General features: G+C 42.5%; 1 protein-coding gene across 6 annotated transcripts in view; it reads left to right on the forward strand.

The window, feature by feature from the left end:
* Window positions 1-23,920, forward strand: part of Ehmt1 (euchromatic histone lysine methyltransferase 1) — a 134,644-nt gene that overhangs the window by 77,039 nt on the left and 33,685 nt on the right. For 4 of the 6 annotated variants that reach the window (XM_021185967.3, XM_021185985.3, XM_029469690.2 and 1 more), the window contains exons 11-16: window positions 7,243-7,386; window positions 8,279-8,505; window positions 9,170-9,337; window positions 10,377-10,459; window positions 11,495-11,601; window positions 22,701-22,823. In XM_021185967.3, the coding sequence (XP_021041626.1) occupies window positions 7,243-7,386; window positions 8,279-8,505; window positions 9,170-9,337; window positions 10,377-10,459; window positions 11,495-11,601; window positions 22,701-22,823 (852 nt within the window). The remainder of the gene's footprint in view (window positions 1-7,242; window positions 7,387-8,278; window positions 8,506-9,169; window positions 9,338-10,376; window positions 10,460-11,494; window positions 11,602-22,700; window positions 22,824-23,920) is intronic. The other 2 variants (XM_029469706.2, XM_029469711.2) reach the window with 1 other exon arrangement.

Below are 23,920 nucleotides of genomic sequence, written 5' to 3' on the forward strand. Positions count from 1 at the left end.
CTTCAGAATCACAGCGTTTCCTGCTGAACCTTAGTCAGTAGTGCCAGATAACTGGGAGCCTACACAATATTGCATTAACAAACAAACAAACAAACAAACAAACCAAGGAAGATGGGGCTGGAGACATGCTGCTCTTACAGAGGACCCAAGTTCAGTTCCCGGCATCCACATCAAGTGGCTCACAACCTCCTGTGGCCCCAGCCTTGAAGGATCCACTTGCCCTTTGTTTCTCTGGGCATACCATTCTTATATATTACACTCTTTGTCATACACACAAATAAAAATAAAATCCTTTAAAAAAGGAACATGGTGTACAAACTGTGGTTGCATGAAAGTAGCATGTTTCAAGATGTGTTCTGTTTCCTGAGAAGTGAATAAATGGAGAGAGTTGTCACAGTGTGTCCCTGCCTGGGACAGGCTCTGCTTAGGATACCCTACTGCCTTTGAGCTATGGTTGCTCCTCTTCTCTTGCTGTGTCTGACATACACTGGGAGGATTGATGGTCCCTTCACCCTTATTCCTTCTGGATTGGAAGAAGGCAAGCAGGCAGCAGAGGCAATGCTTTTTCAAACAATTTCTGTTTTCTCTGTTTTAGCAAGATCTCCCCCCCCCCCCCCGGCCCCCCGCCCCCCCAGGGTTTCTCTGTGTAGCCCTGGCTGTCCTGGAACTCACTTTGTAGACCAGGCTGGATTCAAATTCAGAGATCCACCTGCCTCTGCCTCCCAAGTGCTGGGATCAAAGTCATGTGCTACCACTGCCGGCTAAGAATTTTTTCCTTCAGCTTATCATGCTACTTGGCTGCTAGTGACAAAGCAGGAACAGGGTGAGCGGCTCAGTAGGCAGCAAGCTTGTTGCTATTATAGTGAGAGAGGTACTGGTTGCTGAGGCATGACCTTTGGAGTACTCTGTTTGCTCTCTGAGGGAAGACCTGGGCCAGGACCTGGTGCTTTGGTTCTGTCTACTCCCTTTTGAGTCCTATGACTGTCACTCCAGTAAGGTTTCTGGACCATTTGATGGTTGGACTCTTTTTCACTAAATAAATCATTGGGTTGTAAACTGCTCAGTTTCAAGGTGAACAAGATGAGACAGTAGCAGCAGCAGCAGCAGCAGCACATGTTTGCAGCTGCAGGGTGTGGCCATGGGACTCTGTAGTTGGCCCTGCAGTTTCCTTGTGCTTCACAGGTAAAGGCAGAGAGGCTGGGTCACCTGTCCAGTCCAGGAAAAGGTAGGAATAGAGATGGATCCAGAGGTTAATCCTGAGCTGCCCACTTGGGCAGTTGATGGGACAGCCTAGTGTGTCTCTTATTGGTGCTAGGTCAGCTGGCTGTGGGCTGCTGCTAGACTTGCCCAGCTGTTATTCCCAGTACCTGTTAATATAGCCAACTTTTGCTTCAGTGGAATTGGTGTTATGTTGCTTTTCTCAAAGCTTTAGTTTCTGCTATGCTCTGGTCCAGGAACCACATTTTGAAAATCGCTAGTCTCTCGACATGGGTGTTAGGGAAGATTTAGTGAAATTTTGTCTCAATTTCAGTTTATTTTCTCTAAATTTAATGTCTATATATCTATGTCTCAGGCTAACTGTCTTTTAACCTTTTTTTTCTTTTCTCATTGGACTAAACAGAATTCACTTGTTGTTTCCAGTGTTTATGGCATCTTTGTATTCAAAGATTTTTAATTAATTAATTAATTAATTAATTAATTACTTTTATGTATACAGGTATTTTGCCTGTGTACCACCACCTGTGTGCTCTGGTGCTCATAGATGCCAGAAACTGGTGTCAGGTCCCTGTGATTGAAATTAAGGATAGTTGTGAATGTGGGTGCTGAGAATTGAGTCAGTCCTCTGGGTAAGCAGCCATCTTTCCAGCCCCTTTATCAGAAGATCTTGAGTATTTTCTCTTTCACTTCTCTAGTTCTTCATGTCACTGATTTACAGGGAAATGGATCCCAGATGCTAAATTTAGCTGATGGCGTTCTAAGTCATTCCCCATAGTGTTTGTTACTTGAAAACTAAGTCTGAAGACATGGGTAGATTTAAGGCTTAAGACTTATGTAATTCTGGGCATGGTTGCACATGCCTTTAATTCTAGCACTTGGGAGGCTGAGGCAGGGAGGCAGGTGACTCTCTGAATTCAAGGCCAGAATGGTCTACAAAGCAAGTCCAGGCAGCCAGGGCTACACAGAGAAACCCTGTCTCACATGCCCTCCCCACCCCCAAATATCAGTAGCAACAGCAACTACAACAAATACCAACCTACATGATTTAACCTTGGCCAGGAGGGCATACAAGGCTAGAGTGGTTTCCATGGCAATTTCTGTCCTTCCTTATCTGGGTTTTGCTTGTAGGTTTTAAGTCCTGATTGATGACTTACTGTGCTCATTACTTTATTTCAAGCTTAATTTTGTTTGATTGGTTTCTTCTGTCATCAGTGGTTGGAATTCTTTGGGACAAGTGAGTACTCCCTTATCTGCTAGAGTGGTGTGGTGTTTCTGAAATGTGCTTCATGTTGGAAAGGCAAAGTGCATAGCTATGGCTTCTTCTCTTAGAATAGGGTTTTGTGCTTTGACTTCTGTACTATAATTTGGGTATGATATCCTGCTCATTTTTCTCCTTCCCCATTTCTACAATACTTTTGGAAGCTCATGTTTTTTCTGTGTATGATATTTATTATACATTTTTTTAAATGAAATTAAATCTGGATTCCATAACTACAGCATTTCAGGCAACCTCTGGTAGAACTGTCAAGTCCAAGAAGCAGCTGCTTCCAAGACTGCTTGGATTTGGAAATTCTCATCGTCTGGTTCCTTCACCTGAGTTGTAGTTCAGCAGATCTCTTTGAATTTCTTGACAGAATTGCAAAGGCCAGATCAGCCCAATTTCTTTGTAAGACTGTGGTGAAGGCTGTGTCTAGACCGATCTCAAGGTTATTACTTAGTTTTATTCGTCTCAGAGGCAAGGCTGTACTGATGTGAGACTCTTGCCTAGTGTCTAGCAGTCTTTAAGACACTAACTTGGGTTTTCCTCAGACTCTGAAGTTAACTAGCACTCCTTTTACAATGTGCTTATGAACTGTTATATTTCTGTCCTTGGTAAGCTTAATTCTTTGCATTGTTATTAAAGCTCAGATAGCCTTACCCTGGCTTTATGGGAAAAGACACTAGTGGTTTGGTAAATTCTCTTTCTTAAGCTTCCATATCGTGTGCATTTGGAAGAGCAGCACCATTGACTTGAGGTCTGGTTATTAATGTCGGCGTTGTAGAGTTGTGCAAAGGTAAAGGAGCCATGTAGAGTGCAAGCACACAACTTAACACTAAAGTAACAGGGCTGAAAGTTTAATAGTGGAGTCAAGTCAGGAGGAAAAATGAACTGTAAAGAGGTAAGAATGAAAACTCAGTTCAGATTGACTTCATCAACCTGGATCAGATTTGGGGACTCTGAGGCCAGGTGGTTGGTTCATTGCCAGCATGTTTAGTACACAAGGACACATGATAGCATTGACACTCAACTCAGGGTACATGTCATTTCTTCCAAGAAGATGAGTTCTAGAGATACCTGTATTAGCTTAAGGAAGGATCTACCCTGGTCTCAGTCATATAGATAGCATAGAGATCATTTTGGGCTGTTAGTCACCTCTGGTCTTGGTTGTGAGAACTGGGTGGAGCCCCTGTCGATACCGCTAATTAATGAAAGGGTCATTTGGACTATTAGGTTTCTCCAGTCCTGGTTATGGGAACTTGGGGAAGCCCCGGGTTCTACAGGTAATATGAAGATTGTTTAGCCTCTGGTCCCGGTTGTAGGATCTTGATATGGCCTGGCCCAAAAGATAACATAAATTACCAGACTGTTTATTTATCACTGCTAATTCCCACCCTTCTGGAAAAACAAGTTATATGTCCTTCCCTTTGAAAGATCAGTCCTAGGTGCTTAATATTCCTGGTTTCCCTGGAGATGTGAGTGGGGTACAAGGATCTTTGTGCTCCCAAGTTCAAGATACTACACCAACTATTTAAGAAAACACCCCATGGACAGTCTCTTAGAGCCAGCATGTGGTTTGGCTGGATCTACTTTTCTGAGGCCAGACTTAGAAAGGTATAACTTTTAGCTGCTAGTCTGCTATGTGTCTGACACCCCCCCCCCCAATCCCAGCTTAAATGGCATAGTTTTGTTTCCCTTTTTATTCCGGGTTAGACAGCTTGTGAGATTTACAGCTTACTTACCCAGTTTGTTTGTTTGTTTTTCTTTTTCTCTTTTAAATTAATAAAAATTGTCCTTAAGCTTAAAAAAAAAAGTACAAATAAAAAGAAAACACCACATTACCAAACTGGAAATAGCATCCACAATGATCAGACCCTGACTGCGGAAGTAGAGATGACGCTATACCACCGTTCACTAATGATCTACTATATTAAAGCGTTCTGTAGCAATAGAAAACAATGTCACTCATTAAATCCTTTTCTGAAAGTTTTTGGTATCATAATATGCTTTTTTTATTGGTGTGGTAGGTTTATTGCTATATTAAGATAAGTTGAGGGCCATTGCAATGGCTCAGTGGATGAAGGTACTTGTTACCCAGGCCCAAAGATTTGAGTTCAATACCCAGAAGCCATGTAAAAACTGGAAAGAGAAAACCAACCTCTAAGGCACACTACAATACCTCCACCCATCTTCTGTCTTGTCTCAGCTTTCCCCCATCCCCTTTCTTCTTCCCTCTCCCCTCTCATCCTCTTCAACCTCTGTGTTTCATGGAATTATTACCATTCCTGTTAGGTATGTGAATTTTCTTAAGGTCATGCTAAATATGATACCTTGAGCTTTTAGTGAATAAAACACTGTAATTTCACCTATAAATAATCTTGTGGAAAAGTTAAAGTGGACTGCTCAGGTGAGAATGTTAGGAACTTTAAAAGTAGACAAGGGCTTAGAAGGAGTTTAATTGTTCTCCAGTCTCCATTCTTTTTATATGCATCGGTGTTTTGCCTGCATGTATGTCTGTGTCATAGTGTCAAATCTTGGAGTTACAGACAATTGTGAGCTGCCGTGTAGGTGCTGAGAATTGAACCTGGGTCCTGGAAGAACAGTCAGTGCTCTTAACTGCTGAGCCATCTCTGCAGCCCCAGACTCCATTCTTAAAGCTTTCCTTAATAGAATGCTTAATTAAAAAAAAATAAATAAAAATAGGCCTTCTGAATAAGACTTATTTTGTAGCAGCAGGCATGCAAGAGGATGAGGTTGTGTCTCTGCTTTACCTTTCTTTCTTCTTGCTAACCTGATTTTCCTTGTGGAGTATGCTACAGTTTTTAGTTTCTTCTGATTCTATACTTCATCCTGTCTCCAGGTAGATGTATTTGAATCATCTGTTTGCTGTTGTTATTGCTTGCTTGCTTGCTTGCTTAATTACTTTTGACCTTTTGAGGAAACAGGCCACTCATCTCTTTGGTTTGCCACTCCCTGCTCTTTTCCCTTTAAAATGGAGGCTGCCTCATCACTGACGTAGTTGTACTCTCTGTGTTCATGAACTCCCGTGTTTTCTTCCCTTTCTCTTTTTTTTTTTTTTTTTTTTTTTTTGAGACAGGGTTTCTCTGTGTAGCTCTGGCTGTCCTGGCACTCACTTTGTAGACCAGGCTGGCCTCGAACTCAGAAATCCGCCTGCCTCTGCCTCCCGAGTGCTGGGATTAAAGGCGTGTGCCACCACGCCCGGCTCTTCCCTTTCTCAACCTTAAGAAAGTTTCATTGCTATTCCCTTGAAGTACTTTCTGGGATTACCTACCTTGTACTGTGCCATTTGATCAACATTCCCCTAGACCTGAACTCTGTCTGTGTCTGTTCCCATTGCAACCACTGGACAAAATCATTTTATGATCATACAGATAGTTCAAGCTCTTTATAAAACTGTTCATATACTAAATATGTGCATGAAATTTTGGATTCAAAATTCATGAATTGTTTTAGCATCTTTTTTTTATAGACCTGTGTCTGTACTCTCACATTTTCTTTTATAAATTACTCATCCCTTCTTCCCCAATCTATAAAGAACTTGTGTCTATAGGTCTTAACCAAGATTCCTAGAGAATCACTTGGTGCTAGGGGTGGTATCAGGTGGCTGTTTCAAGATATGCATGCCCTGGCTTTCCCTATTTTTATAGGGAGTTTTATGTCTTAGATTTGGGGAAATATCCAGGCTGCCTTGAAAAGGTCTCTGATTCTTGCAGTCTGGATGGTCATCAGCAAAGCACTTGTTGATGGGTCTGTTCCTGTTTCTTGTTTCTACTGCTTACGTTGTCCTTGCTGTGTTCTTTGGGGTAGTCCTTGGCACACTTAGTCACATTTTCAGATGGAGTCTTAGGAGCAGATATATTTGGAAGCTTTTGATTTGTCTTTCAGATTGCTAGTTGTTTAGAACTCAGGTCTAGGTCCTTTCTGTAGCTCCCATGGCTCCTGGCCTATATATACAGTTCAGTTGAATATATTGCACTAACAGAGCAGAGAAGTAGTGGGGGCTATGTTGTATTTCTTTATCAGTATATCTGAACAGTTATTGTTTGCTGGGGAGCATTGATAGTTTTTTCTGAATTACCACTCATCTTTTCCTCCTTTTGGGCTATTCTCTGTCTTCCTACTGACTGTCAGAAAAGCACTCTTTGGTCTTCATAGCAAACAGTCACTTCTTTTCTGGTACATAGAAGGACCTCACAGCAGCGTCTGTGACAATTGTCTATGAATCTTGGTTTTCTGTGCTTGTGTCCCTTGGGCATATCTGAGAGACATTGCTGTGTTTCTTACATCTCAGCTTTGATTGCATGTGTAGGAGACTTCAGATGGATCACTTGGGACTCAATTGAACTGTAACATACTAGCCACTTGTGATAGCCTTCACCTTCTTACCTAGAGCATTTCATTGTCTAGCTCTCTTTTTCCTCCTGATGTTTTCCTTGGTATATGCCCAGACTGAGCCCTTGATTCTCTGATCACCTAGCCTCTGAATTCAGTTACCTGCTGTCATCATCCCTGGGCTGTGCAATAGACAGTGACTTCCCTTTTTTGGTGGTTGGGGCTTTCTGTTGTGTGACAGGCACTTTATACTGCTTGTGAATCTAGGCTTGTTTCTGAAGGCTCATGGCTCCTTTAGTCACCTCATATCTGCTGAGAACTTCCCATATGTCTGGTGCTTTCCATTGCCCAGTGAGTGGAAAAGCTGTTCCCTTGCAGCTCTGTCACTGATGCCTGGTCTTGTCTGCTTGCAGTTGGGCCGGTGTACAAACAGCGTGGTCAAGTATGAGCTGATGCGCCCATCCAACAAAGCACCGCTCTTGGTGTTGTGTGAAGATCATCGGGGTCGCATGGTGAAACACCAGTGCTGTCCTGGCTGCGGCTACTTCTGCACGGCGGTAAGAGCCCAGCCCGCCTGCCGGGCTTCAAGAGTCTTCTGCAGAGACTCATTTCAGCACCGTACCCCATATAGGGTCTATTCTATAAGCTCTTCACCACAGTTCTTGAGCTTTCTTACTGTAGACAAATGACCTTGTGCCCTCAGTTTCCCTTGTTTTGTTGTGTGGATCTCTGTCTTGAGTATAGAGGAGGGCATGCCTCCTCCCTCTGTTAAACCCTCTGTGCTCTATTAGTTATCACTGACATCTTATCTTTGATGACTCTGTTCATGAGATACAGGTGCATCCACCAGGACCATAGGACAGGCTCTTTTCTTATGATGCTTCTGTCATTGCCTTCATGGACCGGTACCTTCAGATGTCCTGCTGCCCTCTGTGACCTAGGTCACAAGCACCTGCTCTGAGGGCTTATCTTTGAGTTCTGTACCTGGTTTTCTTCCTAGACTTCTCTTTTTGTGCTTCTGCTGAGAAAAAGAGAACTCGTCTGAATTCCATTGTTTCTGGCTTTGCAAGAACAGCTGTTCTAATTGGTACTCTAATTGCTAGTTATTAAAATGGTCACCTTTGGACTCTGATTCGATCTATCATTATATCATGTGGGCCTTCTAGACTATGTCTTGTACAGCTCTTGCTTGTTTAGAGTGTTCAGACTGAGGCCTCAGCTAGCTGGGTTACTGGGGATTGAAGATGGGTAGTGGTAACTGTGAGATAATCTTTGGTGGCCTCTGCTTACATTGTGAGCTCTTTGTAAACTCAGTGTTTTGCTTCCCTCCTGTTGGTCACCAGGCTGTAAATGGGCTTCTACTTGCCTGAACCTCAAAGGTTCAGTAGAGTTTCCTGTAATTCTCTGAATGCTATTCTGAGTTTTTAAAAATGATTTTCATTTTTCCAGGGTAACTTCATGGAATGTCAGCCTGAGAGCAGCATCTCGCATCGTTTCCATAAGGACTGTGCCTCTCGAGTCAACAATGCCAGCTACTGTCCCCATTGTGGGGAAGAAGCTTCCAAGGCCAAAGAGGTGACCATAGCAAAAGCAGACACAACTTCTACAGTGACCCTAGCCCCTGGACAGGAGAAGAGCCTGGCTGCTGAAGGCAGGGCTGACACGACCACGGGCAGGTACTAAACAAAGTAGCAGTGGCCAAGCTTTCCACATAACATCCCTAAAGAGACAACCAGTTTCTGTTGCCTTTGCCAAAAGTCTCAGTGAACTTTGCCATTTATCACGGTTTCTGATCTCCAGTGGCGAACACCTTTAATCCCAGCACCCGGGAGGCAGAGGCAGGCGGATTTCTGAGTTCGAGGTCAGCCTGGTCTACAGTGTGAGTTCCAGGACAGCCAGAGCTACACAGAGAAACCCTGTCTCGAAAACCAAAAAAAAAAAAAAAAAAAAAAAAAAAGCATGTACATACAGCTGAACAATGGGTTAGGAAGGTCTTAGTACTTTCCTATTGATTGTTAAATCCAGTATTCTGAGGCAGTAGATTCGCTAGATAGAGCCTGAAGCTTCTTTATTAAAATAAGGCTTGAGTAAGCGGATGGTACTCCTGGTCATGTTGTGCTGACTTCTGAGTGTCCCGTGCCACCGGGGAAGGGGTTCTGCAGTTCAGGCAGCTCTCTTGCGACTTGCAGGTCTGAATAGACTGGTTGTTGAGTCTACTCAGAGGCAGCCTGTGTGGTCTGGTTGGAGTAGGTCTTATTTTATATATTCATTGGTTTCTGTGAGAAAGAGAGGTTTTCCAAATAATGAAACTCAACATCTTAATATTTTCCTTCCATGAAGCATTGCTGGAGCCCCAGAGGATGAAAGATCGCAGAGCACAGCCCCCCAGGCACCAGAGTGCTTCGACCCTGCAGGGCCGGCTGGGCTCGTGAGGCCGACGTCTGGCCTTTCCCAGGGCCCAGGAAAGGAAACCTTGGAAAGTGCTCTGATCGCTCTAGACTCTGAAAAGTAAGAGCCAGGCTGGTGGTTTTTGTCATTGTTGTTTTGTGTTTGTGTTTGTGTTTCAGAGACAGCTTAGAGTCATGGTCTTCCCCAGGCATTCTTAGTAGTTTCCAGCTTTCTGAATAACACTGTTCATCAAAAGGATGAACATGTGAGGTGTCAGCCTCATATGTCTTCCCATTGTCTGGGATACATTGTTGCACATTATTCTGTTTTATGCCGAGAGCAAGAAGTGAAGTTATTGTTGTCCTGAGCATGACCTTTACTGAGTGAGCTGTTGAAGGCCGCTAGAGCACACTCTATTTATTCCACGAGCTCCTACCTGCTGCCTAGTCTCTGCCTAGTGTAGTCTAGTCCCTACACTGCAGTCTTTCTTGCTTCACAGGTCCACCTGTGTCCTCTGTTCTTGAGGACAGCATTGCACTCCTTAAGGAGGTTTATCCAGGTGACCTCTAAATTTACTTTGTTCTGGAGGAAAAGTAGGTCACTCATTAACAAACAGACAAGTCCCTCTGTTACTCTTCCTTATTCTGAATAGTCTCTCAGTATTTCTGTCCTGGCCCATCTGGTGATACCCATAGTCCCTATCTATTGACCAGGCTCCAGACTTTTCCTGACCCTCCACCTCTAACCCCTATTTATGAGTTGATGTAAATTTCATAGCATACATTGGCTGAAGCCCCTTCCTTGTTGCTATAGGGTATTTAGTATCACCCATGGTAGTTGTCATCGTTTGAGCTGTAGAGGTCACCCTGGAAGTTAGTGTGCCATCTTGCATGTCAGTGATGACTAGTGCATGATGACTTCTTGGGATCCCCTGAACCTCTGGTGCAGCAGCTTGTCTGTACCCGAGGTAGGCTCTGAGTCATGTCACCAATAGTGTTTTAGTGTTTATCATTTTAATGACATCTGAGGACAGTTGCTTGGGGCAGTGCCTCAGGGATTGAAACATGCTAGCAAATGCTGTCAACATCAGCTGTACCTATTGCCCTGTTGTTTTGACAATAAGAGTCTGGTGCTGATTGCCGTCCTTTGCTTTTTACAGACCCAAGAAACTTCGCTTCCACCCAAAGCAGCTGTACTTCTCTGCCAGGCAGGGCGAGCTGCAGAAGGTGCTTCTCATGCTGGGTGAGTTGCTCCACCCGAGGCCTTGTTAGTTACACCCTTTCTCATGAGCCCCGTCTCACTGTCTGAAAGAAAGTGTTCCCTGGTGTTTAGTCTGCCTCTTGACACTAGAAATGTTCTCTGTGCATCTCTAGTTTTTAAAAAGGAATTAGTTAGGTGATGATTAGGTGAAGCAGAAGTGCACGTAGGAAAAGCAGCATGACCCAGTCCTGTTGTTGCAGTGAAGAGCCCAGTGCTTGTGTTGAGAGGACCAGTGCTGCTGCATGCAGTGACCCGGGAGAGGGCTGCTGTGTGCACCTCTGCAGCTGTTGGGCATGGCTTAGCTCTCTGATGCCTGAGCCTGTGCTGGCCCAGTTATAGCTTGCTACCTGAGCTCAGAATTCTAGGCTTGATCTCTAATGTCCATCTTTGTTAGGTTGAGAGCAAGAGTAAAGAGCTCATTGACTGACGGCAAGTCATGAAAGAAGCTAAAGCTTGCTTGAGGGGAATGGGGAAGATGGGAAAGTTCACTTAATTTACAAAAAAATTAGTTTTTACCCTTCATGGACTTCATGCAGTGTTAAATTGCTTCATTACTTTTTTGCATGGTACTTTGGGTAAAAATGTACAATAGAAAAAATGTACAATATTTGGGAAGCTGAGGTAGGGGATTTCAATGTTAAGGGACAGTCTGCATTACATAGTGAGGTTTGTGTCCCCCCAAATAAAAATGAAACAAAAAGTAAGTGTCTGAGTTTCAGGGTCACACTTGTCCTCCTGAGACCTGTCTGTCTTAGAGCTGTTGGCCCTTAGCACTGTTTGCATGAGCTTGCAAGAGGCATGGGGAGGTACTGACATGTGGGGCTGGCATAGGTTCTCTTGGTCCTAAAGTACAAGTGGGTCTGACTCCTGCCTGCAGACAGGCCATTGTGGTAAAGTGTCTACATCATGGCTCCAGAGCTTGTTTTTTATCTTGAAGATGTCCATGTCATAAGCATCTTTGTGGAAGGACATTATGGTTGCGTATGATATAATTGGTAAAACTGTGTTTGTTTACAGTTGATGGAATTGATCCCAACTTCAAAATGGAGCACCAAAATAAGCGTTCCCCATTACATGCTGCTGCGGAGGCTGGCCACGTGGACATCTGCCACATGCTGGTTCAGGTTTGGAAGGATAGCTTTGAATAGATCTTAATTGCAGTGGTACCTCAAGGCCATCATAAGAAGATGCCTCCCAGCCCCATGGTTGTTGAGTGCTTCTACCGTTTATCCCGACATTTGCCTCTGTTAGAGTAGCTGTGTCTCAACTTACTTGGTAGTTTTAGTTTAGTCTTGGCTTCAATATTTAAAGTCTGCTGTAGAAGATGGAGGCTTAGTGGAGCCCAGATCCTTCCCTCTTCTACTCCTAGTGACTAATTCTCTAGCCTTCATTGTTTAAGCTACAAATATAATTTGCTCTAACTTTACGAGACGACTGAGTCTGTTCTACATTGTGGAAGAAGAAAACACAAATTGTTCTGATATTCACATGTCTTGTGTTGTATGCATACATCTCCCCTAATTAAAAAAAATGTAAAATATTAAAAAAAAACCCTATGATCATGGGAATACTTTGTATTTTAAACTTTTGGACTCACTGTATCTGTATATATTTATGTGATACAGAGCATTTATTATTAGTTATTTTGAAATATTCAGTTGACTGTGTCAGCCCAGTCACCATGCATTTAGAATGTAGGAAGTTCTTTTTCCCGTCCGGTCACACTCTGGTAACCATAGGCCACCTTCTCTAATCCCCCCGCACCTTTTCTAGTGGTTGGCACATACAAGTGAGAATGTGCAGGGTTTTATTATGTTGCTGTAAATGCAGGGCCACAGACGTGCTCATGGCAACTGTTACGTGTGTCTGTCTACCACTGTGGTTTTGCTCATTTGTTAGTAGACACCAGGTTTGGTTCAGTGTCATAGCTTCTGTGATTAGGACTGTGATAGACTTATCTGTGCAGAGATCTCTCAGATACACATTTCCTTTCTTTTCGATATACACACACCCAGAAGTACACTTTCTGTACTCCTGGATCACTTGGTTGCTCAGCTCCATCCATGTCTTCCATGGTGCCAGTCTCCAGGTTGTAAGTGGTCTCCTTTCTCCACATCTGTGTAGCATCTGTTACATATTTTTCTTTTGAGTTTGTGTTTCCTTGACAATTAGAGGTGTTGAGGACTTTTCACATTCTGGTGGTTCTGGTTCTATTTTCTTTTGAGAAATGTCAGATCATTAGTCTATTTTAAAATTTGGGTTATTTGTTATTGAGGTGTGTGAGTTCTAGAAATCAATTCCTTATTGAATGAATATTTTTCATTTGCTTCCTTCTGTTCTGTAGGCCACCTATTAACTCTGCCCATTGTTTCCTATACTGTGCAGAAGTTGGTGGAGGTTGCTGTGTGGAATCAATCTTGCATCCCTAGGATAAAAATCTCTTGATCCTGGTGATATATCTTAACTTCTGTTTAATTAACTTTCTGGTGTTTTGTATAGATTTTCTTTTTTTCTTTCTTTCTTTCTTTTTCTTTTTTTTTAAATCTCTGCACTAGGGATAGTTGTTTCTGTGGGGTTTGATGCTGTGGCTGTTGGTGGTGTCAGTGCTGATATTTTAGACCTGGCTTAGGAAAGTGTTCTCCTCCCCCTTTAAATAGTTTTAGAAATACTGGCATTAATCTTTAAAATTTTGGAGAAATTCAGCCATGAAACTGCTGGGCTCTTGTTTGTCAGAAGACATTTTCTTTTCCTTCACTGCAAGTTCATTGTTATTTCGTGGACTCCGGGTATTCTATTTTTATTATTATTATTATTATTATTATTCAACTCTTGTGGGTTTTAACTGTCCAGAAAGTCTCCCATGTCTCGCTATCATGTGACTCCCCTACCCCCCACCCCTCCACTGGTCTCTATTGATGTGTGTTTCTGTGATGTCAGTTCATGTGAATCTACTCTGTGCCTTTGTTTGGCTTGTGTGTTTTTACATCTTTTTTAGGTTAATTAAAGTGTTGTTCATCTTTTCTAAAAATTAGCGTGGTCTTGTTCTTTTTCGTTCTTATCCATTTCATTTCTTTCTCTTCTGATCTTTATTAGCTCTCTTTATTAATTTTGGGTTTTGCCCTTTTATTTCCTTAGTGATATATTGTGAGTTTACTTGAGACTTCTAATTCTTGAGGTGGTTTGTTGCCATAAACATCTTTCTTAGCTCTTGATGTGTTGTATTTTTATTTGTTCTAGAAAATGTGCATGTACTGCAGAGTTGACATCAGATGTCTTCCTTAACTCAGCTCCACTTCATATAGGGTCTCTGATTAAATACTAGAGCTTGAAGACTAACCTAGCCTAGCTAGCTAACTTGTAGTTGGGATCCCTTCGCTCTGTCTCCTGGGTGCCAGTATATAGCCAGGTTGCCGTGCCAACGCTACGTTTACACGGATACAAACTCTTGTTGTCCTGTTTGTCCTGGAAGAAGTTTGCCTCCTAAGCCATCTCCTCAGTTCCGATTTCTAGGAAATAGTTTACTTTTCTCTTTTGTTTCTTCATTGGCCTATTGGTTGTTTAAGAGAATCCTGTTGAATTTCTTTGTACCTAATGCCATTTCTAAAGTTCTTTCTTGTTGATTTTTAGTTTTATTTCATTGTTGCCCTTGGAGATACATGCTGTGGTTTCAGGGTTGTTTTGGGGGTGCTTCAGGGGAGGTAAAATTATTTGGGGGCTGGAGGGATAGTTCAGCAATTAAGAGCATAGACGACTCTTTCAGAAGAACCAAGTTCGAGTCTCAGAAACCATGTTGCATGAGGGGAAGGAGGTGTCACAGCCTCCTGTAACTCCAGCTCTTGTGTACATACACATAATGCACATAATTAAAAACAAAATAAGTCTTAAAAATGTATTCAGACTTACTTATGATCTGGTCTACAGGTTGTTTTCCATATGTGGTTGTGCAGAATTTACATTCTGCAGCTCTAACGTGAAGTGTTTTGTAAATGTATGGCTTGTTCATTTGATCCATAGTTCAGTTAAACTCCACTGTTTCTGTGTTGATTTTGGTCTGACTGAGATCATCAAATGAATGCTATGAAGCCCCCAACTACACAGTGTTGAGAGTGTTTTCTGTTCCTTAAAATGTGATATTCATATTATATAATCTGTTCTATGGTATTGGGTACATATATATTTATAATTGTTATTTTCTCTTGTTGAAATGACTACTATGTCATATAACGACCTTTAACTTTTCTTTTTAATTTTCTTTCATGTGTATGAGTATTTTGTTTACGTGTATGTCTGTGTACCACATGCATGCCTGGTGACTGAATGCCAGAAGAGAAGCATTTCTATCCCTTGTAACTGGAGTTAGAAACAGTTGTGGGCCATTATGTAGGTTCTGTGAATCAAACCTAGGTCCTCTAGAAGAGCAGCAAGTGCTTGTAACCACTGAACCATCTTTCCAGCCTGGTTGGTTTTTATTTGTTTTACTTAAAATCTATTTTATGTAAGTATAACAACTTTCCTGTCTGCTTATTTGAACTATGTGTGTTACTGAAATACATTTCTTAATTGGCAGCCTATCATCAGATCTTTTTTTAAAATCCAGTTAGTGTTTTTTTTTTTTTTTTTAATTTTGTGAATTTATTCTCTGTTTAAGGCTGTTATTATTGAGGACATAGTCCTGCCAGCTTGCTCCTCATTTGTCCCATTATTATAGATCGCCTTTTCATTTCTGTGTCTGTGAGGTTTTTCTGGATCTCTGTATGGACAGACTTTGTTCCCCTTTCATCTTGGACAGTCCTTTTGAATGCTTTCAGGATAATTATCTTGTTTGCTTGTTTGTTTCATTTCTAATACTTGTTCTCTATGGCTAGGCTGTGGCCAAGGTCTCAGTGTTGGTTATCTTGAAAGTCTGTGTTCCAGCTTCCTTTCTTGATGGTAGCTATTGGGGTGCACATTCTCACCCAGCAGATGGCTTGCAAGGCTCTGGCTTTCTTCCAGCACTCTGTAGAGACCATTTTACTTTCACCTGGATTCTTAGGTCAGAACCTGCTGTGATATGATTGGGATTCCTCTCTGTGGGACTTAATGATTTTCTTTGGCTGTGTTTTGAGATTCTTGCTGAGTGTTTGATAATATAAGCCTCAAAGACTCTTTGTTTTTGTTGGTTCTTTTTTGGGGTCCTTTGTGGCTTCCTGATTCTAGTTCAGAATTTGTAAGCTTTTCAGTACTTATTTCTTTGAACAAGTTTTGTATATTTTTTCCCTTATCCTTCTAAAATAACTGTACATGTAATTGTTGTTTCTCTTCATGACACCAAATTTCACAGAAAGTTTTGTTTTTTATAAATATACATGCATGTTTATGCACACTTTGTTGTTCTGTCAAGCTTAGAAATTCTTAGTTAAGTTCACAATGGTATTTTTAAAATCTATCTGTAGTCATTTATTGTCTTGTTTTGGCTATGGTTGAGCTGCTCCCTATGCACAGATCGCAGATCTTTTCTCACTAATACTACTAGGTGCTGTACTGACATCTGTCTTCCAATTACTCATTGGGATGTCTCCTGCAGTAACAAAACTCTGGTTTCTAGATACCATGCTGAGCTTGACGCATTGACTTCTGAAACTTCATATGTGATGTTTTGCTTAGTCTTGGTTGCATCAAAAACTGTTCTTTTGCCTCAGTGATCTGAATTTGAATTCTCTTATCATTATATTTAGGGTCATTTTCAATCCTTCAGGTCCATGACCTTTGACACTTCCCCATATGATCTCCAGAAGCATCCCCCATCTGTCTTAACTCTCTTCTGCTAGGATTTTTCTACATCGGGGTAGGGTCTTATGGATTGATTTCTGGCCATGGTCCCTCTGGGAATATGGCTTGGTACTGTAGTATGTTCATTGCTATTGTTGATTGCCAACTTGAGAAAATTTGGGATCACTTAGGAGACAAGCCTATGAGGGGTTATTTAGATTAGATTAGCCTCTGGGTATACCTGTGATTATCTTCATTAGGTTAATTGACATGGAAAAGATCATCCCTAAAGGACGACCACATTGTTCTCTGGGCTTGGGATGGAAACTACCTGAAAGAGAAGCAGCTTCTTGAGCACAGGTGTCCCTCACTGTCTTCCTGCTGCCACCAACCTGCAGTGGGCTCTGGAAGGAAAATAAACCCTTCCCTCCTTAAATTGCTTTTCTCAGTGGAAAAATACTTTTTATATTTTATACAATATATCTTTGTCTGTTTCTGGCCCTACCACCAACCACCCTGAGGCACTCAACAGGCAGTATGGTTCACTTTCATCCAATTTTAGCCTCTACAGTAGTACATATTCTTTGGTATCTAGCTTCATTTATTGCAAAACAACAACACAATAACAACAGAAAAGCATAACATAAGAATCAAATGGGTATATGCAAAAAAGGAGGAAATTCAAGTGAGTTCTGACTGAAGCTCAGTATCAAGACTAGGGTTGTTTACTTTATGTTCCAGGCTCCCCACACATCATCTTTTGTTTTTGTTGCTTGAGGCCAAGTGGTGCTTCCTATCTCTGTATGGTTAGCTTGTATATGGGTGAGTCCTCCTTTGAACCCTCTGTTAAGTTTTCACCACCCATGGGTGGTGCCTTGTTCGCCTGAACATATTACAAAATGAACTGTGTGTCTGGGTAACCTTTTATATATAGGAGCTCTAACAAAGAGCTGTCAGTCTGGCTAAGTCTGGCACAGCTTGTTCACTCCTCATAGGTACTTGGGCTACATCCTGCAGTGTTTATAGTGCCATTCTTTTTATTATTATTTTATTTTATTTTATTATTTTTTGTTTTTTGGCTGTATAGTGCCATTCTTAGGTGCTCTCTATTTTTGTGTATGTTTCACCCCCCAACCTAATCAGTATCACCAACATTTTCCAGGAAGAACAATAGAATATATTTGTTTTTAGTTTTTCCTGAGTGCAGGGGTGTTGTTCCTCCAGATCACAGCATTTGTGTAGTGCCTTTGTATTTGCGATCACCCACAGGCTTTGGTTAGAGTCCCCCACTGTGATGGCTCTTCAGAGTCTTTCTCTGGGGTGCTCTCAGTGAGCCAGACTGACTCCAGGATTCTTTTCTTTTGTAAAATATATTTTAACTTATTTTTTAAATAAATGGTTAGATCTAGAAGTATTTTGCCTGTATGTATGTCTGTGCGTCACATGCATGCCTAGTACCTGGAGGCCAGAAGAGGTGTCCTTGGAGCTAGAGTTATAGTTTTGATAAACTGCCATGTGAGTGTTGGGAGTTGAACCCAGGTCCTCTGGAAGACTAGCCTAGACTAGACTAGTTCTCTTTTAACTACTGGGCCATCTCTCCAGCTGCTAGGACTCTTCTTATTTGTTGTGCTAACTACTGTTATGATGATGAAACATGTTTACAAAAGCAACTTAAGGTAAGGTTGAGTCTCCTAGAAATGACAGAGAAGCTATACTCATAATACTTCCACAATTTATGACCTGAACAATGACCGTATTAATAGACATGCTAGCACAGAAGCAGGGAATCTCATAGTGTCCTGCTCCTAGGCAAAGAACTAGACAAAGCAACTAATGAGTGCTGGGAAAGGGAGATTTAATCTCTCCAGGGGATGACTCTCTAATGGTTTATCTAATACAAAGTGATCGGTCATCAAACATACAAACAACACCAAAAGGACTCAGCTGGCTTGGTTGGTTGGTTGGTTTATGTTTTTGGAGCCAGAGAGTTTCTCTGTGTGGCCCTGGCTGTCGTAGAACTCACTCTGTAGACCAGGCTGGCTTCGTACTCAGATATCCACCTACCTCTGCCTCCCAAGTGCTAGGGTTAAAGGCATGCGCCACTACTGCTTGGCATGAGCAAGTTGTATTCATATATTTATGCACATAGCCAGGAGAAGGAGGAGGAGGAGAAAAGAGATCATCAGTTTGAGATTGAATGAGGCAGAGGTGTAGGAAAGGTTAGAGGGAGGGGCAGTGGGCAGGACTGGGGCAAGGAAATGGAGGAGTGCTATAATTAGATTTTTTATTTTTTATACTTGTTCACTTTACATCCCCTTCATTGCCCCCTTCCTGGCACCCCCACCCACAGCCCTTCCCCCATCCACCCCTCCTCTTCTGAGGGGGTGGAGGCTCCTTGGATATCCCCACCCACCTCCCTTGGCATTTCAAATCTCTTTGAGGCTAGGAGCTTCCTCTCCCACTGAGGCCAGTCAAGGCAGCCCAACTAGGAAAAAACATATTCCACAAACAGGCAACAGCTTTTGGGATAGCCCCATTCCAGTTGTTTAGGGTCCACATGAAGGCTGAGCTGCACATCTGCTACATATGAATGAGGAGGCCTAGGTCCAGCCTGTGTCTGTTCTTTGGTTGGTGGTTCAGACTCTGAGAGCCCCAAGGGTCCAGGTCAGTTGACTCTGTTGGTCTTCCTGTGGAGTTCCTATTCCCTTCAGGGCCTGCAATCCTCCCTCATATTCTTCCATGAGTCCACAAGCTTAATCCACTGTTTGGCTGTGGGTGTCTATATCTGAGTCCACTGCTGGGTGGTGCCATATGCTGGGTGGACAATATGCTCATGACTACAAGCATAGCAGAGTGTGCTTTGCATAGTGTTAGGGGTTGGTGCTTGCCCATGGACTGTTTCTCAAGTTCAGCCGGCTATTCATTGGCTGTTCCCTCAGTCTCTGCTCCACTCCAAGTGCCTGCGTTTCTTGTAGACAGGATAAATTTGGGGTTGAAAGTTTTGTGAGTGAGTTGGTGTCTCCATCTGTCCACTGGGGTTCCTGTCTGGCTACAGGAGGTGGCCTCTTCAGGTTCCATATCCCCTATGTAGGTAGTCACAGCTAAGGTCATCCCCATTGATTCTTAGGAGCCTCCCTTACCCCAGGGCTCTGTCTTGTCCTGGAGATGCCCCCACCTCCTCACCCCCATCAGTTGCAGATTTCCATTCATTTTTATAACAGTCTAGCCATCTCTACTGTCCTTCCCCACACCTGATCCTGAACCCCCTATTCCCCTCCCTAACATCCCTCCCTTTTAAGTGAGATTCAAGCTTCCTTGCTTGGGCCTTCCTTTTTTGGTTTTTCGAGACAGGGTTTCTCTGTATAGCCCTGGCTGTCCTGGAACTCACTCTGTAGACCAGGCTGGCCTCGAACTCAGAAATCCGCCTGTCTCTGCCCCCTGAGTGCTGGGATTAAAGGTGTGTGCCACCACCGCCCAGCGGGCCTTCCTTCTTATTTAGCTTCTTTGGGTCTGTGTAGTGTAACATAGTACCTGTATTTATGGCTAATAGCCATTTTAAGTGAGTACATACCATGAATGTCCTTTTGGAACTAGGTTACCTCACTCAGGATGATATTCTCAAGTTCCATCTGTTTGCCTGCAAGATTGATTCATTATTATATCTTTGTTTTTAATAGTTGAATAGTATTCCATTGTGTAGATGTACCACATTTTCTTTATCTGTTCTTCACTCGAGAGATATTTGTGTTGTTTCTAGTTTCTGGCTATTATGAATAAAGCTGCTGTGGACACAGTTGAGCAAGTGTCTTTGTAGGGTGTTGGAGCATCTTCTGGGTAATATACCCAGGAGTGGTATGGCTGTATCTTGAGGTAGAACTATTCCCAGTTTTTCTGAGAAAATTCCAAATTGATTTCCAAAGTGGTTGTGCAAGTTTGCACTCGCACCAGCAATGGAGAAGTGTCTCTCTTGTTCACATCCTCAACAGCAAGTGCTATCTCGAGTTTTTTTATCTTATTAGTCAATCTGACAGGTTTGAGATGGATTCTTAGACTTTTTTAAATATTCATTTCCCTGGTGACTAAGGGTTTTGAACATTTCTTTAAGCGCTTCTCTGCCATTTGGATTCCTGTTGAGAATTCTGTTTAGTTCTGTACCCCATTTTAAAATTGGGTATTTGGGCTGCCGATTTGTCCTATTGACGGTGTCCTTTACCTTACAGAAACTTGGCAGTTTCATGAGGTCCCATTTACCAATTGTTGGTCTTAGAGCCTGAACCATTGGTGTTCAGTTTAGGACCCATACTTACCACTCTGCACAAAACTCAAGTCCAAGTGGATCAAGGATCTCAACATAAAACCAGATACACTAAATTTCATAGAACAGAAAGTGGGAAATACCCTTAAATGTATTGGTACAGGAGGTATAATTAGATTCTAATTAAAAGTTAAAACAGTTTAAAGGAAGGAAATGTTATTCTGGCTTACGGTTTGCATCATCATGGAGGAGAAGCTTGTAGTGGCAGGAACTTGAGAGATACCTGATCCCATTGCATCTCCAGGCAAGAATACACGTTGAATGCTCACTCTTCTGAGCTCACTCTTGCACCTCACGCCCAAAGGCTGTCTCCCCGGTGATTCTCAGTATCATCAAGTCGACAGTTGAGATTATCATCTTACTTGGTAACGAGACAAGAAATCAGCCTCAATCAGCACAGAGCCTATTCAGGGCAGATTTGATGTTCACCTGCTTGCTGCTATGAGGCCTTTCTTTACTAGACAGAGATCCTCTCTTTATGCATTTCTATGTTTTTCTGATTGTCCATGGCTACTACAGCACTGTGGCTCCTGTTACGTGTTGTTTGGCCGCTCCTCAGGTATTTGGGGCTACAATCTTAGTCCCATGGATGGAAGGCATTCTAGTCTACCTTTGCTGAAAGTGCTCTTGTAACATGTAGCTCTCCCTATTCTTTTGCCAGTGTTGTGGATACTCATGGTCTGGCCCCTGGGCTGAGAGAACAGTGATCACAGAAGCACCATTATGCCTGGTTGCCCATCTAGTAGCATTAGTCAGTCTGTGGGTATCTACTCATTGACAGAGTTCTGCTTTCCAGCACTTTATTCTTTTGTCGTATTTCCTGCTGTGCCTGGAGGAGTTCTGGAGGGTAACTGACTGGTTTGCAGAGGAGATGACTTTCTTGCCTTGATGAGAGACCTTCATCCCACTTTTCCCCTTTCCCCTCCCTCTCCTCCTTTCCCCTCCCCCACTGTCACTGTCCTTCTTAGACTTGCACCCTTACCCTCAGTCAGGACTTGGGGAAGCTATGGAAGCAGGTCATGCCAATACCATGGTGGTTTCAACACTCCATATCCAGGATTCATTCATTCATTCATTCAGTTCTGTTTTTCTCCCCCTCCTCCTCTTCCTCCTCTTCCTCTCCCTCTCCCTCTTCCTCTCCCTCTTTGTGTGTGTGTGTGTGTTGTGATGGAGGTGTGGTAGAGTCTAGCAGTGAAGAATATATTTCTTTATTTGAAAATCTAATTAGCCACTTGGTGGGCCTTACTTTTATACCCCCACCACCTTATACTTATTTGTTAGCATTAACTGCTTTGATGTGTGGCTTTCCTCTGCCGTCAGTGCTTTTGGCAGCTAGACCTCGCTGTGGTCACTTGATCTCCGGTCTTTGTTTTGTGAAGAGCTACAGTTCTTCTTTTTGAAATCTCTTTTTACTGTTGACAGCAAGAATGTCAGTTTCCTTAATCCCTGTGAATATTTACTTTATAAGCTATTAGTCCTTGTTCTTTGTCTAAGAGGCTAGTGGAGAATGCCGTGGAGAAGGCTCAGATGCGAGCATTTGACTCGCTCTCGGCCGCAGCTGACATCACGTGTCTTCCCTGGCTGTACTTGTCTGTTCATCTGCCTTTTTTATTGAAAAAGTTACAAATTATTCTAAAAGTTGTATCACTTGAAGCTTTTTTTTGTTTTGTTTTATTCTGGAAAATAATATTTTGCAAAACCGGCTAAATTGATGCACTGTCCTCTGCCCTCCCAAATACTTTTCCCTCCCGTGAGTTGAGGCTCTCTACTCCCTTTCTTAGACATATCTATATCCTGCTGTGCCTATATGTCAGTTAATTTAGAAAGGATATCTAGCAAAGATACTCTGCTTGAGCTAGAGCTTGATAGAATAATTGTGCCTGTCGGTGTGTGGGACTGTGTGTGGGCTGTTATCTTGCACGTGTTGGGGCTAGACTTTGAATCCAGGGCCTTGTTGGTGCAGTGTGGGTACCCTAGCACTGAATAGCTCCAGCTTTAGTTACTATGTCTTGAATGCAGTTTTGAAGAATCAGACAGCTGGTCAGTAAAACAGTATTAGTGTTGTTTGTTAAATCTCTTCACGACAAATGCAGAGCCTCACAACGCTTTTACTTCCTGGGAAACTGACTCAGCCCATCTAAGTCATCTTTGTTTTACTAGGCGGGTGCCAATATTGACACGTGCTCAGAGGACCAGCGGACCCCACTGATGGAGGCTGCAGAGAACAACCACTTGGATGCAGTGAAGTACCTCATCAAGGCTGGAGCACAGGTGGATCCGAAGGTACCCACCCAGTCAGGTTCATATTCCTATTTCATGTGTAGATGTTTCTTAGATGAAGAGGGAGCAGTTTCTCCTTGAAACACTGCAGGAACTTGTTGCCAGCAAGACATTTGCCCTATTGTTTAGCAGAGCTTTTGTACTTGATATAGTAGTTCCTTTTCTGTCAGTAAAGATTTAGTTTGGCTCATGATTTCAGAGGTTCTGCTTCATCAAAGTGTAAAAGGCATGGCAGAATTGCAGCAGGAACTTGCTGACTAGAGCAGGAGAGGATGTAAGCTGGGCTCAGGAGCAGGTATAACTGCCCAGGCTTCTCTCTGATGACCTGCTCTGCTAGCCAGGCTCTACCTATGAAAATTTCACAAATTTTAAGCTAAGAATAAGACTTTGGGGACATTTCAAATGTAAAATATAAATATGTGGTGATTTGGCTTGCTAGTAAAGATCTCCTGGTTACCACTGGACCTATATCTGTCCAGTAATAGACAAATCAGCCAGAAAGGAGATGGCCATAAAGGTTTTGTTCCCTCTTTGATTGTGTTGTCCCTCTTGTTTGGAGCAGTTAGGCAAGAAGAGAAATGGAAGATACCCAAATTGGAAAGAGGACTTAAATGTCTCTCAGTTCACAGTTACTGTGATCTTAAGTGTAGAAACATAATGGATCAACAAAAGTATTGTTAGAGTTAATAAAACAATTTAACAAATAATAGGACAAAGTTGGCATAAATAGCAGTACATTTTTCTCTATATCTCTGTTTTGTGTTTTGTTTGTTTGTTTGTTTTTGCTTTTATTTTTGTTATGGGGTCTTATATAACTGTGAGCTTAGAACTTGTTATCCTCCTACTTCAGTTTCCTCAGTATTGGGGTTACAGGTGTGCATCACCGTGTTCACTTTATATTTCTATCTTTTTTATTTTTTTAGTTTTCCGAGTCATGGTTTCTCTGTATAGCCCTGGCTGTCCTGGAACTCACTTTGTAGACCAGGCTGACCTCGAACTCAGAAATCCGCCTGCCTCTACCTCCCGAGTGCTGGGATTAAAGGCGTGCACCACCACACCCGGCTATTTCTATCTTCTTTAAGTTATCCAAAAGGAAGTTG

This window comes from Mus caroli, unplaced genomic scaffold, assembly GCF_978045245.1.
Source record: "Mus caroli unplaced genomic scaffold, Mus_caroli_1 scaffold_2, whole genome shotgun sequence".
In the NCBI taxonomy this organism is placed as follows: Eukaryota; Metazoa; Chordata; class Mammalia; order Rodentia; family Muridae; genus Mus; species Mus caroli.